Genomic DNA, 14,353 nt, shown 5'->3' on the forward strand with positions numbered 1-14,353 from the left:
ACCCCTGTCTAGCCTAAGAGCAAAACAGGGAAGGGGACGCAACCATGGTTTACAAGAGAAATCAGGAACAACATCAAAGCCAACAAGGCGGCATATAAATTGCCTAGAAAAAGCAGCAAACCCAAGGACTGGGAGAAATTTAAAATTTAGCCGAGGACAAAGGGTTAATTTAAAAAGGAAAAATAGAACATGAAAGTAAGCTTGCAGAAAACAAAAACGGACTGCAAAAGCTTCTATAGATAAAAGAAGAGAGAAAGACTGGTGAAGAGAAACGTAGGTCCCTTACAGTTAGAATCAGGTGAATTCATAATGGACAAAGAGATGCCAGACAGTTGAACAAATACATTGGATCTGTTTTCATTGAGGACACAAGTAATCTTCAGGAAATGCTAGGGGACAGAGAGTCAGGCATGAAGGAAGAACTGAAGGAAATCCTTATTAGTCAGGAAATAGTACTGGGGAAATTGATAGGATTAAAACCCGATAAGCCCCAGGGCCTGATGCTCTGCATCCCAGAGTACTTAAGGAAGTGGCTCTAGAAATAATGAATCCATTGGTGAACATTTTCCAGCATCCTGTAGACTCTGGAAGAGTTCCAATGGACTGGAGGGTAGCTAATTTAACTTCATTCTTTTAAAAAAAGAAGAGAAAATGGGAAATTATAGGTTTTGTTAGCTTGACATCGGTGGTGAGAGAAAATACTGGAGTCAAATAATTAAGGATGTAATAACTGAGCATTTGGAAAGTAGTGATAGAATCTGTCCTAGTCAGCATAGATTCATTAAAGGGAAATCATGCTTGACAAATCTTCTGGAATCTTTTGAGGATGTGACCAGTACAATAGACAATGGTGAATCAGAAGATGTTATGTATTTGGACTTCCAAAAGGTTTTTGACAACGTTCCATACAAGAGATCATGAAGGAAAATTAAAGCTCATGGTATTGGAGGTAATGTGTTAACCTGGATAAAGAACTGGTTGTCAGACAGAAAGCAGAGAGTTGGAACAAATGGGTCCTTTTCAGAGTGGCAGGCAGTGACAAGTTGGGTACCTCAGGGTTCAGTGCTGGGACCTCAGCTGTTCACATTATACATTAACAATTTGGACAAACAAACTGAATGCCATACCTCCAAATTTGTTGGGTGGCAGTGTATGCTGCGAGAAGGATGCTAAAAGACTGCAGGGTAACTTGGACAGATTGGCTGAGTGGGCAAATACGTGGCAAATGCAATATAATGTGGATAAATGTGAGGTTATCCATGCTGATCACAAAAACAGGAAGGCAGATCAGCATCTGGATGGTGGCAGGTTAAGAAAAGGGGAGGTGCAACAACACCTGGGGGTCATAGTGCAACAGTCTCTGAAGGTTGGCATGCAGATGCAGCAGATATTGAGGAAAGCTTATGCCATGCTCTCCTTCATAGCGAGAGAATTTGAGAATTGGAGTAAGGATACTGAGATTGCATGATCAGCCATGATTATATGGAATGGTGGTGCAGGCTCGAAGGATCAAATGGCCAGTCCTGCACCTAGGTTTCTATATAAAAGAAATGGGTTGAAGTCACACAGAGTCAAAGTTTCAGGAAGTAGGGAAAAAAAATGGAATGACAGAATCTCAAAAAGATACTAAGCACTTGGCTTAATTCTACTGCCATGGGCTGTTAAGTATAGGAATATCAAGGTTAGATGTTCTAGAGAAATGTGAATCTGGATGTTTGTTTGAGACATAGCAGAGCAAGTTTTAAACACGTAGAAACAATTCAAAATATTTATAAGCATATGTGGATCAAACATTTTAAATTATTCATAATTCACAAATATAATGGTAAATTCAGTATGTTTTGTATGTATAGAAAAGTTTAGAAGTCAATTTTGAGGAAAACTGTCATTCTGCTGTTTCATTGTGCTCTAATTAAAACAGTATGAATGGAGGTTAATAAGGTGGTTGGAGAAATGGCGCAGAAGGGAACACTTCAGATTCTAGGAGCATTGGGACTGGAAATCTATAAGGTTCCTAACTGAAAGACGAGGTGCTGCTCCAAGTTTTGAGAGCTTCTTTGGTCAATGACAGAAAGGCCAGAAGACCAGTGTACATACAATTAATTTCTCTTTTAGGTACTTATACCCTTCTCAATAGAGTTCAACAATTCCTTTGCCCGTAACTTTTGTTTAAGACAACAAATAGTGATAGCTCTGATTTACCTATATATCTATCTGCTCCAGACCCACCTTTTGTTACAAATTAACTCCTGTTTCCATAACTGGAGTTCAGGTATCATTCTGGTAAATCCCTCCAAGGACAATTTATACTTCAAGATGTGGTGTACAAATCTACCAATAGTAATCCACAATCTACCAATAGTAACCATTCTACACTTAGTATTTTAATTCTCTTTTTGTTAACGTGTGCATTCTATCAAAATTCTTGATTACTTTCTGAATTTATCACTTAAATTCTGATGTACATGGACCTTGCAAATCTCTCTGAACCTAAAAGTACATAATGAAAGTCTAGAAACACTGCAAGTCCAAAACTGGTAACCTCACATTTGACAATGCTGAAACATATTTGTCACAGCTTTGCCCATTCACTTAATCTTTCAAGTTTTTTGCAATTTTATACTAGTACCTTTATGCTTATAATCTTTGCATGTTGCCTTTGACAAAGTTAAGGATATGGCTCTACATCATGATCCACAATGTTAATAATTATTTTAAAGTTCATTTACAGGATGCAGGTGTCACTGGATAGCCAGAATTTATTGCCCATCCCAGCAAGCCGTTAAGAATCAACCACATTGCTGTGGGTCTGGAGTCACATGTAGGCCAGACCCAGTAAGTGCAGCAGTTTCCTTCCCTAAAGGACATTAGTGAACCAAATGGGTGTTTTCCAAGCAATCAACAATGGATTCCTGATCATCACAGACTCTTGATTCCAATTTTACCATCTGCTAATGGTAGGATTGAACCCAGGTCCCCAGAACATTACTTGGGTCTCTGGGTTAAGAGTCCAGCAATAATACCACTAGGCCATTGCCTCCTATAACGCATGCTCTGTAAATGCGATTTGGCTGTAACACTATTTGTGATTTGCAGACTTCTTAAAAAAAATAAAGCAAACTCCTGTTCGCTGTTATGTGATCCCATCCTCTGTATTACCAGCTGGCTCTGATGTACTCTACTGGTGTGCATCTACTGCAACAGGTTGTTGACTGTGTGGGAGTATTTTCTTGTATCTATCTGCAATTAAGGTTGGGGAACACTAGAATAGTTTGCTGGAATGCTTACTGGGATCATTCATGGGAGTTGGGGGAAAAAAAAAAGAGGAAAAAGGGTAAAAGAAGGTGCAAATGTAATGATGTCCAGCGATTGTATGAGTGTAAGCAGGGCCTTTGTTAAGCAGAGGCTGTGTTGCTGGCTATTTGAAGCTTCAACACATTTGTGTGCGTGAAAAGTAAGGATGGACAACTCATTACCCTCATCTTTACCTACCCCCAACTTATGCCTGATCCAAGTTCACCCAGTTTCTGTTTGAAAGGGGGAGTGGGGAGGTTGGGGGTTGAGACAGACTCAGTCCCTCATTCACTCTGAAACCAGACACTCATCAAAACCTCTAGCCATTCAGAGGATATTAGCCCTTTAGCCACCTCAAAAAAGATTTTACTCTCGTCAAGGCATTTCATAAAGTTTAATGGCAGAGAGCCAGGTTCTGAATAAACTCCACTCCACAAGGAGTCCGGAATACAATACATTGGGAAGTTTCATTTGTAACAAACTTGGCATGTACTAGAGAAAAAAAAAAAGAGGCCAATGACTAGTCTTTGCTCCAAATTCCACTTCATCACCAATGATTCTGTGTCGCTCATTGGCAACTGCCTGAAACAAACTTTTCATACATGACCCAGGGATGACCTTTCATCCATAGATGCACATTCTCACCAAGACTTTCTACTTCTACATGCCTAGCATCACCTGCCTGTGCTTCCGCCTCAGCTCAATCTGCTCAGATGTTCATTTAAGTCCTTATTACCAATAAAAGTGACCACGTCAATCCATTCTTGGTCTCCATGCTACATTCTAGTTGAGACTGTGGTGCTAGAAAAACACAGCAGGTCAGGCAACATCAGAGGAGCCGGAGAATTGACATTTCAGGCATAAGGCCTTCAAATCAGAAAGGAGACTGGTTGTCCTGTTCAGGTCCAAACTGTGACAGTCTGAATGTGTTCCAGAGTCCATGCAGGATCAGTCGGTTCTGTCGGCAGGCACTGATGGAGGAGATGTGGCTGTGGTAGCGAGTCAGCTTCAGGATGTGGCTGAATAGCTTCAGGGCAGAGGAGACAACCTGGGGGGTGCAGTGAGAGAGAGACTCAGAGATCCTTGTAAAAGGAGGAGAACGTCTAGGCAAGCATCCTTGGAAGAGGCTTTGTGGTAAGGTTAAAATCAACTAGGAGAAAGTGAGGACTGCAGATGCCCGATTCCTGATGATGGACTTATGCCCAAAACATAGATTCTCCTGCCCCTCGGAACCTGCTGTTCTTTTCCAACACCACACTCTCGACTGATCTCCAGCATGTGCAGTCCTCACTTTCTCCTATGCTACATTCTAGCCTTCAAACTCTGTTATTCAAAACTGTCTTGTATCTTAAGTTATATTAAATACCAATCACACATCCACATTTGCCGACCTGCAATAGCTCAGTTAGGACTTAATTATAATATTCATCTTGGCTTTTGAATTCCTCCATTACTTCACCTGTCTCATCACTGTAATTGCCTGCAATCCTCTGAAATACCTGTGATCCCTTTGAAATGGCCTAGCAAACTATTCAGTTGAACCAATTGCTATGGAATAAATCCAGACGCATCACCTGGCATCGACCTAGGCATCAGAAAAGACAACGGCAGAATAAGCTCTGTCAAGCCTGCAAAGTCGTCTTTACTAATAGTTGGTGGCTAGTGCCAAAGTTGGTGAGAGCGGTCTCAGATTACTCAAGCAACAACCTGACAGTCATATTCACGGAATCCTATCTTATAGACAATATCCAAGACACCACGACCATGCCTAAATATGGCCTGCCGTATCAGTGGGACGGACACAGCAGAGGTGGCAGCACAGTGGTTTACAGTCAGGAGGGAGCTGCCCAGGAGTCCTCAACATGGATTCTGGACCTCGTGCCATCTCAGGTTAAACATGGGCAAGGAAGCCTTCTGCTGATTACCTTGTACCATCTTCCCTCGGCTGATGACTCAGTACCCTTCTGAGCACAAAATGTACTCTGGGGGGAGAATTTCAATGTCCACCAGCAAACAGCAGTACTACTGATTGAGCTGGTTGGGTCCTAAAGGATATAGCTGCTAGACTGGGTCTGCAGCTAGTAGTGAGGAAACCAAGAGGGAAAAAACAAACTTGATCTTATCTTTACCAGTCTGCTGGCTGCACATGCACCTGTCCATGACAATATCTGTAAGAATGACCACATCACAGTCCTTGTGGAGACAAAGTCCTGCTTTCTTTATGTTGTGTGGCACTACCACCATGCAAAATGGGACAGAATTTGAATAGATCTAGCAACTCGAAACTGTGCATGCAGGAGGTGCTGAGGCATTAATAGCAACAGAATTGTTACAGCAGCAGCAGACATAGCTGAAAATCAGGCGTCAACCTGGTGAAGCTATCAAACAGGACGACGTGCATGGCAAAGTGCAAAACCAGCGAATGACAGCAAAGTAATCCCACAACCAACAGTTGCGATCCTAGTTTACTGAACAGTCCTGCCACATTCAGTCACGAATGGTGAACGATTAAACAACTCAGTGGAGGAGGTTGCTCCACAAATATCCCCCATCCTCCATGATGGAAGAGCAAGAGCAAGAGAAAAGGCTGAAGCTTTCACAGCGATCTTCAGCCAGAACTGCTGAGTGGATGATCGACCTTGGTTTCAAGTGGTCCCAGCATTACAGATACCAGTCTCCAGCCAATTGGATTCACTCCACATGGTATCAAGAAACAATTGGGAGACACTGGATGCTGCAAAGGCTAAGGGCCCTGGCAAAAGTACTGGACTGGTGCTCCAGAACTTAGTGCTCCGGTAACCAAATTCTTCCAGCACAGTTACAACACTGGATTCTTCCCAACAACGTGGAAAATTGCCCAGTTATCTCCTATCCATAAAATGAGGACAAATTCAACTCAGTCAATTACCACCCCATCAGTCCACTCTCAATCATCATGATGGAAGGTGTCATCAACAGTGCTATCAAGCACCTGCGTAGCAATAACATGCTCAGTGATGCTCAGATTGAGTTCCACCATGGCCACTCAGCTCCTGACTTCATTACAGCCTTGGTTTAGACATGATCAAAAGAGCTGAATTCCAAAGCTGAAGCAAGAGTTTGCCATCATGGTTGCATTTGACAGAGTGTGACATCAACAAGCCCCAGCAAAACTGGAATCAACGGGTATCAGGGGAAAAATCCCACTGATTGGAATCATCCCTGGCACATAGAAAGATAACCATGGTTGTTGGTGGTCAGATATGTATAGCATGGAAACAGACCTTTCGATCCAACTCATCCATGCCAACCAAATATCCCAAAGTAATCTAGTCCCACTTGCCAGCACCTGGCCCATATCCCTCCAAACCCTTCCTCTTCATATATCCATCCAGATGCCTTTTAAATGTCAAATTATACAAGCCTCCACCACTTCCTCTGGCAGCTCATTCCATTCACACAGAGGCCATGGCGTGAAAAGTTGCCCTTTAGGTCTCTTTAATATCTTTCTCCTCTCACCCTAAACCTACGCCCTCTAGTTCTGGACTCCACCATTCCAGGGAAAAAAAAATTGTCTATTTATCCTATCCATGCCCTTCCTAATTTTATAAACCTCGAAGATCACCCCTCAGCCTCAGACGCTTCAGGGAAAACAGTCCCAGCCTATTCAACCTCTCCCTATAGCTCAAATCCTCCAACCCTGGCAACATCCTTGTACATCTTTTCTGAAGCCTTTCAAGTTTCACAACATACTTCCTGCAGGAGGGAGAACAGAATTATGCACAACATTCCAAAAGTGGCCTAACCAATTTTCTGTACAGCTGCAATGTGACCTCCCAACTCCTACACTCAATGCTCTGACTAATAAAGGAAAGCATATCAAATGCCACCTTCGTTATCCTATCTACCTGCGACTCCACTTTCAAGGAGCTATGAACCTGCACTCCAAGGTCTCTTTGTTCAGCAACACTCCCTAGGACTTTACCGTTAAGTGTATAAGTCCTGCTAAGATTTGCTTTCCCAAAATGCAATGCCTCACATTTATCTAAATTAAACTCCACCTGCTACTCCTCAGCCCATTTGCCCATCTGATCAAGATCCTGTTGTAACTGGAGGTAACCTTCTTCGCTGTCCACTATACCTCCAATTTTGGTGTCTTCTGCAAACTTACTGACTATACCTCGTATGTTCACCTCCAAATCATTTACATAAAATGATGAAAAGTAGTGGACCCAGCACAGATCCTTGTAGCACTCACTGGTCACAGGCAGTCATCTCAGCTCAAAGACATCTCTGCAGGAGTTCCTCAGGTGGTGTCCTCAGCCCAACCATCTTCAACTGCTTCATCAATGACCTTCCCTCCACCAGAAGGTCAGAAGTGTGAATGCTTGCCAACAATTGCACAATGTTCAGCACCACTTGCAACTCCTCAAATACTGAAGCAGTCCATGTTTAATTGCAACAATATCTGAACAACATCCAGGCTTGTGCTGGCAGGTATCATCAGTGCCTCACAAATGCCAGGCTATGACTATCACCAATAAGAGACAATGTAACCATCACGCTTTGACTTCAATATCATCAACACTCTGAGGTTATCACTGAACAGAAACTCAATGGGACTAACCACATAAACACAGTGGCTCCAAGAGCAGGTCAGAGGCTACGAATACAGCAGTGAGAAGCTCACCTCCTGACTCCCCAAAATCTGTCTACCATCTACACAGCACAAGTCAGGAGGGTGATGGAATACTTCTCACTGGCCTGGACGTGGGCAGTTCCAACACAAGCAGCTTGACATCATCCAGGGCAGAGGTGGGGAACCTTTTCATTTTTTCTTAAAAAAAAAGAGAGAGACACAAGGTGTACGAATCTTTATTTAATTGGGGAACCTTTTCATGTTGGAAGGCCGCATTATGTTAGTTGCAATCTAATAAGGTCGCATCCAAGAAACTTCAATTATATATTCTTCAAAATTCAAAACAGCTCTTATGACTTACCAATTTTTTAATTGTGACGGTCAGTCTGTGAGGATTATTTCGTTGAATTTTCTTTTACTCTGATATTTTAAATACATTCATTTTAAGATTAAAGTTAAAATAAAGGACGAAAAAATAATAAAAAATAAAAGATTTGTTCTGCAAAATTTGGATTCGTTCAAAAGGCCACACACAATGGCCTAGAAGGCCGCAGGTTCCCCACCCCTGATCCAGGGCAAAGCAGCCCACTAGATTGGCACTACATCCACAAGCATCCACTCCCTTTACTTCAGTAGCAGCAGTGTGTCTGATCGACAAAACGCACTGCAGAAATTCACTGAAGATCCTCAGACAGCAAATTCTAAATCCACAACCACTTCCATTTAGAAGGACAAGGGCAGCAGATACATGGGAACACCACCCCCTTTAAAGTTACCATCCAAGTAACTCACTATCTTGACTTGGAAACATGTCACCCTTCCTTCAATGTCACTGGGTCAAAATCATGGAACTCCCTCCCTAATGGCATTGTGGATCAACCCACAATAGGTGGGATGCAGCGATTCAAGAAGCCAGCTCACCACTACCTTCTCAATAGTAACTAGGGGTGGCCAATAAATGCTGGCCAGCCAGTAATGCCCACAACCCCCAAAAAAATCCTCTAATACTTCCTCAGTGTTAATCACCACTATCAGTGGTCATTCCTTCATCGCCAAGCTACGGATTTCATTCTGTAAATCTGTCTTTGTAATGCTCCTTTTTACTTTAAACACCCTTTGCTTTAAAACCTCTCTTTAAAGAAGCTTTTGGTCATCTACTCTAACATCCAACTATGTCAATGGTGTCGTATTTGTTTTATAATGACTTTATGAAGTGCTGTGGGACAGTTTATTATGCGAAAGGTGCTTATGTGAATGTGAGCCGTTGTGCAAGTATATATTTTTAACTGTATTTCAATCTATAGGCAGACTGTCAGCTATCAGTTATTCTTTTAACAGCCTCTGGTAGGACACTTGCTTAATTAAACACGGTCAGAATCAAAATTCTCTGATTAGGAAAAAGTAATCATGGAGACATTTTTGATAGCTGGCTCATGAAACGAAGTACAGATACAATAGATCAAATGGCCTCCCTTTTGGCTCATACTTCAACAGATTTGAAGTGTCACAAGAATAAATGATCGCTGACTGACCTCAGCTATTTAATGGTTGATTACATAAAAGGCAATTTATTTCACTCACTACAATCAATAAGCTTTGTTAACACAGAAAATTTACCTGCACAGTCTCAATTAAACTAGCCGAGTAAAAAGGCAGTGCCACTACACAGGTCAACCTGCAGGAAAATAAAGTTTGCTTTTTGAAAAAATAAGTTTTTTTAAAAATCTGTTGATGTAAAATGATTAAACTTTACAACAGGCTTACATCGAGCAAAACTTAACAAAAGTAAAATTATCCACCATAATTTCAAGAGGAATAAATTTAAAGGGAAATGTGATAGCTTTAACCATATTAAATCCATAGCACCAATACTAAACAGGAATATCATGCATCTGCATTACGAGAATTATATTTCTAGTTTACACTAACGGTAGATTTAGAATCTTACATAAAGTGATCACAGTTGTAGAAAATACCAAACTAGGAAGAATTATTGAATCTGTTTTCACTAAGCTTAGAAACACAAAAGGATGGTTTGATTGTAGGTGCCAACAGTCTTAAAGTGGATGTGGAATTAAGCATTGCCCTTGTAGGACAGAAATGACAATTGTTGTTCTCAGACTTTATACAATTTTGAAATAATTTCAAGATAGAGGCAGATAGCCTTTGATTCCTTTATCTAGCAGTAATCTCAGGTGTATGGGAATGTGGTTTTTGAAACAAACAGTTCAGTGGTTATTTTATTCAATGGCAGAATAGGGTCAATGGGCTTGCTTCTGCACCTAGTTCCAATGCTCATATTAAGTATTTAGCTCAGGAAACATTAAATAACTGACAAGATAAATGAATAGAAATGGGGGAAGAAAATAAGTAATTTGCTTGCTCTTTGAAATAGCTCAAGCAGAAATTTAAAAAGGTTTCTATAGACATGGCTAATGTGACCAAAACTAAAAACAAATGGACCATTGAACTATATAGTCGAGAACAACATGTGAAGGCAGGGAAGTCATGGCTCAAACAGCTTGAATGCTGTATGCAATGCTAATCTGAGTCACATGGTATATTCAGGGTTGACAAACAGTTCAAAATTAGACAACAGATTCCTTGAGCCAATATACTGTGCTATGAAGAAACACAAGCAAAGAACTTTAGTTTATCTGGTAAAATTTATACATGATGAAGACTACAAATCATTGCAAAAGATTAAATTTAAAGACATTACCTGAGGTTAAATATTGACAGTACGGAAAGAGAAATTTGGTTACATTTGTGAAAAGCAAATTTGGAACACATTGTTTTGCAAAGGAATTATCAAGATTTTGATTAACAGATAACAATCACTAAATGATTGAATATCTAACTAGTGTATCACAGCATTTATAAGTTAAGAATGGGAAATTAGCTGGACCAAAAAGTCTAACTAATCACCTTCTACTTCATGATCTTCAGAGTCAAATATTAGAAAAGGTCTTTTTGAATTATTGTTCTCCAGCTGTGCTAGACATGGACATCTGGGACTTGACCTTTTGTAAGTGAATTTTGAAATACATACTGTTGAATTCATTAAAGAAACATTAATTGACAAACCCCATTGTTTAGGGATCACCCAAGTCAAACAGTCAAATAAGTAGCAATTAGGTGGTAAGTAGTACAAAATGAATGTAAACAATCACAAAAATTAGCACGTCTGGCCATATCTGCATTAGCCAGACTGGAATAAATCTAAACAAATATCAAGAGAATAACTAAAATGAGATAGCCAACAACAGTTTCAGAAGATACTGTTCTCAAACTAAACAGGATATCACATGATTCTTGTTGTAACTTACCCTTTCAGTACAAGATGACCAGCTATTTGTCTTGGACTCCATTTATGGGAAACTTCTCTGCAATAAGAAAGCTTGGAGGATAATGCTGTGCAGATTAAATATTAAATTATACATACTAAAATATCGTAGTAGAATATAACAAAACCAAAACTAAGAATCCTGCACTGCGTTTTAGCTGTTGATAAAGTTAATGCAACCATTTTCTCACCATAAAAACTTATCATACTGAAATTTCTGTTTCAACACAGCACGGTGGCTCAGTGGTTAGCACTGCTGCCTCACAGCACCAGGGTCCCAGGTTAGATTCATGCCTTGGGCAACTGTCTGTGTGGAGTTTGCACATTCTCCCAGAGTGGGGTGCTCCGGTTTCCTCCCACAGTCCAAAGATGTGCAGGTCTGGTGAATTGGCTGTGCTAAATTGCCCATAGCGTTAGGTACATCAGTCAGAGGGAAATGAGTTTGGGTGGGTTACTCTTCGGAGGATCAGCGTGAACTTGTTGGGCCGAAGGGCCTGTTTTTACACTGTAGGGAATCTAAAAACTCAATTATCTTGATAGGACTCTGATAATAATGACCTGTTGCTAACAAAGGTGGTCCAGGAGGGTGGCCAATCAAAAACTAAGGCATACCCATGTAGTAAAAACAAGTTGTAGGCCAAATTAATGGGAGGTTTTTAGTTGGAACCAGCAGATGGTTAAGAAGTTAATCAAAAAGGAAATCAAAGTGGCAATAAATATAAAAAACAGCATGAGTTTTTATCTTCCATAGAAGAGAAAGTAGCTAAAGAGAATGTAGGACCCCTATAGGATGTAACAGTGGAATTAATAAACAGGGAAATGGCAGATAATTCAAACCATCATTTTTCATAGTGAAAGACACTATAAACATCCCATGGTTATCAGATGAATAATGTGCTAATTAGGAGGAAAAAGCTTATTAGTCATTATCACAAAGGACAAAGTATTTGACAAATTAATGAGTCTAAATGCATGCAAGTCACCAGGACCTGATGGCCTGCATCCAAGGGTTTTAAAGGAAGTGGTCTTTGAAATTGTGCAGGCATTGGTCAAAATATTCTAGAACTCTAGATTTGAAAAACACTAATATGATGCTCTTTTTAAGAAAGGAGGGAGACAAGAAGCAGGAAACTGTAACTGAAACAAAGTGCCATCACATTGTAGTGAATGGGAAATCAAGATATGTTGCCTGAGTGGGATAAAACGTGACAGATGCATTTTAATGTAGGGAATATAATTTCGTAAGAAAAGTCAAAAGCAGACTAAATATGTAAACAGGGAAAGGCTCCAAAAAAAAATGAGGCATACAGAGATCTGGGTGTTCTTGCAAGTAAAAAAACAAAGTTAGCATGCAGGTACAGCAAATTATTAAGAAATTGAATTTTAGCCTTCATTGCTGTGTATGGGTTTTGGTTCCTGCATTTAAGAAATGATATGCGGACATTGCAGGTGGTTCAAAACAGATTCAATAGACTGAATCCTGAGATGAAAAGGTTCACTGATCAGGTAAGCTTTAACATTTATTCATTAGAACTTAGAAGATTGATAGGTGATCTAATTGAAACAGAAGGTTTTGGTGGGACCTAACAAGGAAGATGTTGACAAGTTGTTTCCACTGATGGGGAAATCTTGAACAAAGGGACATAGTCACAAAATAAGAGAATATTCATTTAAAACGGAGATGCAAAGAAATCTGTTCTCTCAGAGATAGTGAATGCCTGGAATTGTTTAACAGTTGTGGAGGCTGAAATCACTAAAAAAGTATTTAAATAAGAGGTAGATAGAATACTGGAAAAAAGGAATTGAAGATTATGAGGAGCTGGCACTAAAGAGGAATTGAAACCTGGGACAGATCAGCCATGAAGTGCTAAATGTTCTATTGTTTGATCCTAATTTTTATGTTCTTTATAATCTTAAATGAGAAAATTAAGTACTTTAATTTGGTTTTACTATCTGGGTGCACACAAAGAAACAAAAAGTGTGCACTTTGCCTATTTATCCCAACAATGCCTTTCCACTGAAGTCTAGTCACTGCCTTCATACCAAGTTTAAAAATAAAATTCAAATCAATGATATGAATAGAAGTTGTGTTTTTAAAAAGTACAACTAGATGTGACCTACCTGGGAAGTGGGGTCAATTCACTAATGATGCCTTCAGTACCCAGTGCTATTCCTTGAACAATAAATGTGCTTCCCATTCCTTTCCATAATCCTTTTATTCCCTGCAAGTGTGAAAGAGAGACAGTGGTTCAGTTTCCTACTTTTTTTGTAGTGTTAACAAAAAAAGATTGGAATAAAACAAACTCTAAAGCTACAAAGGGAAATAAACAGCTTTTTATTTCTAAAAATAATTGTTGGCACATTCCCTAGTTGAGAGTCAATTTTTCATTACTTTGTCAAGCTTTCATCTTGGTGAAGTATAGAAGAACAGAGAAAGAATAAATACATCTCAACCAGAAATTGGTATTGAAATTACACTAGCCTTCAAGAATTCAGATCATTTTTTAAACAGAACAGGCTTTGATTTTCTATTTTTAAGCTCGGTCTCAAATATATTAAACCCAAGATTTGTAAATCTTTTTTCCTGTGGAGAAAACATTTACCAGTTATCCCAACTGAAAGACAATGGTGAAGTATAAAATTAAAATAATTCAGACAGAGAAGTGGTAGCATAATGGTAATGTCACTAGACTAGTAACCAAGACCACAGATCCTCAATGGTAAACAGTAAAATTTGAATTGAATCCAATAAAAATCTGAAATAGAAGGCTAGTCTAATGACAATCATGTAACCACTATGGAATGACAAAATCCATTTTACTCACTAACCTTCTTTAGGGAAGGAAACTTGCCATCCTTGCCGGTCTGGGCTACATGAGGCTCCAGACTAACAGCAATGTGGTTTGCTTTGACCTGCATTCTGGGTAATTAGGGATGGGCAACAAATGCTAGCCTAGCCAGCTGTGCCAACATCCCAAGAATGAATTTTATAAATGTTTCTCTTAATCTTTGGTTCATTTATAGATTACATATGTCTGCACCCTAACTAGGGGCCTGGTACAAGAGAAGTTGGAGAAACTCAGCAGTTCTGGCAG

The 14,353-nt window shown here is 39.8% G+C and overlaps 1 protein-coding gene across 1 annotated transcript in view; it reads right to left on the bottom strand.

The window, feature by feature from the left end:
• slc25a46 (solute carrier family 25 member 46) overlaps positions 1–14,353 on the bottom strand; it is a 30,796-nt gene that overhangs the window by 3,250 nt on the left and 13,193 nt on the right. Inside the window, exons 5-7 of the mRNA XM_043710495.2 lie at positions 13,380–13,480; positions 11,242–11,298; positions 9,530–9,587 (exon numbers count right to left, since the gene is read on the bottom strand). Coding sequence (XP_043566430.2) covers positions 9,530–9,587; positions 11,242–11,298; positions 13,380–13,480 — 216 coding nt within the window. The remainder of the gene's footprint in view (positions 1–9,529; positions 9,588–11,241; positions 11,299–13,379; positions 13,481–14,353) is intronic.

Source organism: Chiloscyllium plagiosum, unplaced genomic scaffold (genome assembly GCF_037043375.1).
Source record: "Chiloscyllium plagiosum isolate Xiang-an unplaced genomic scaffold, Cpla_swu_hap1 HiC_scaffold_2, whole genome shotgun sequence".
In the NCBI taxonomy this organism is placed as follows: domain Eukaryota; kingdom Metazoa; phylum Chordata; class Chondrichthyes; order Orectolobiformes; family Hemiscylliidae; genus Chiloscyllium; species Chiloscyllium plagiosum.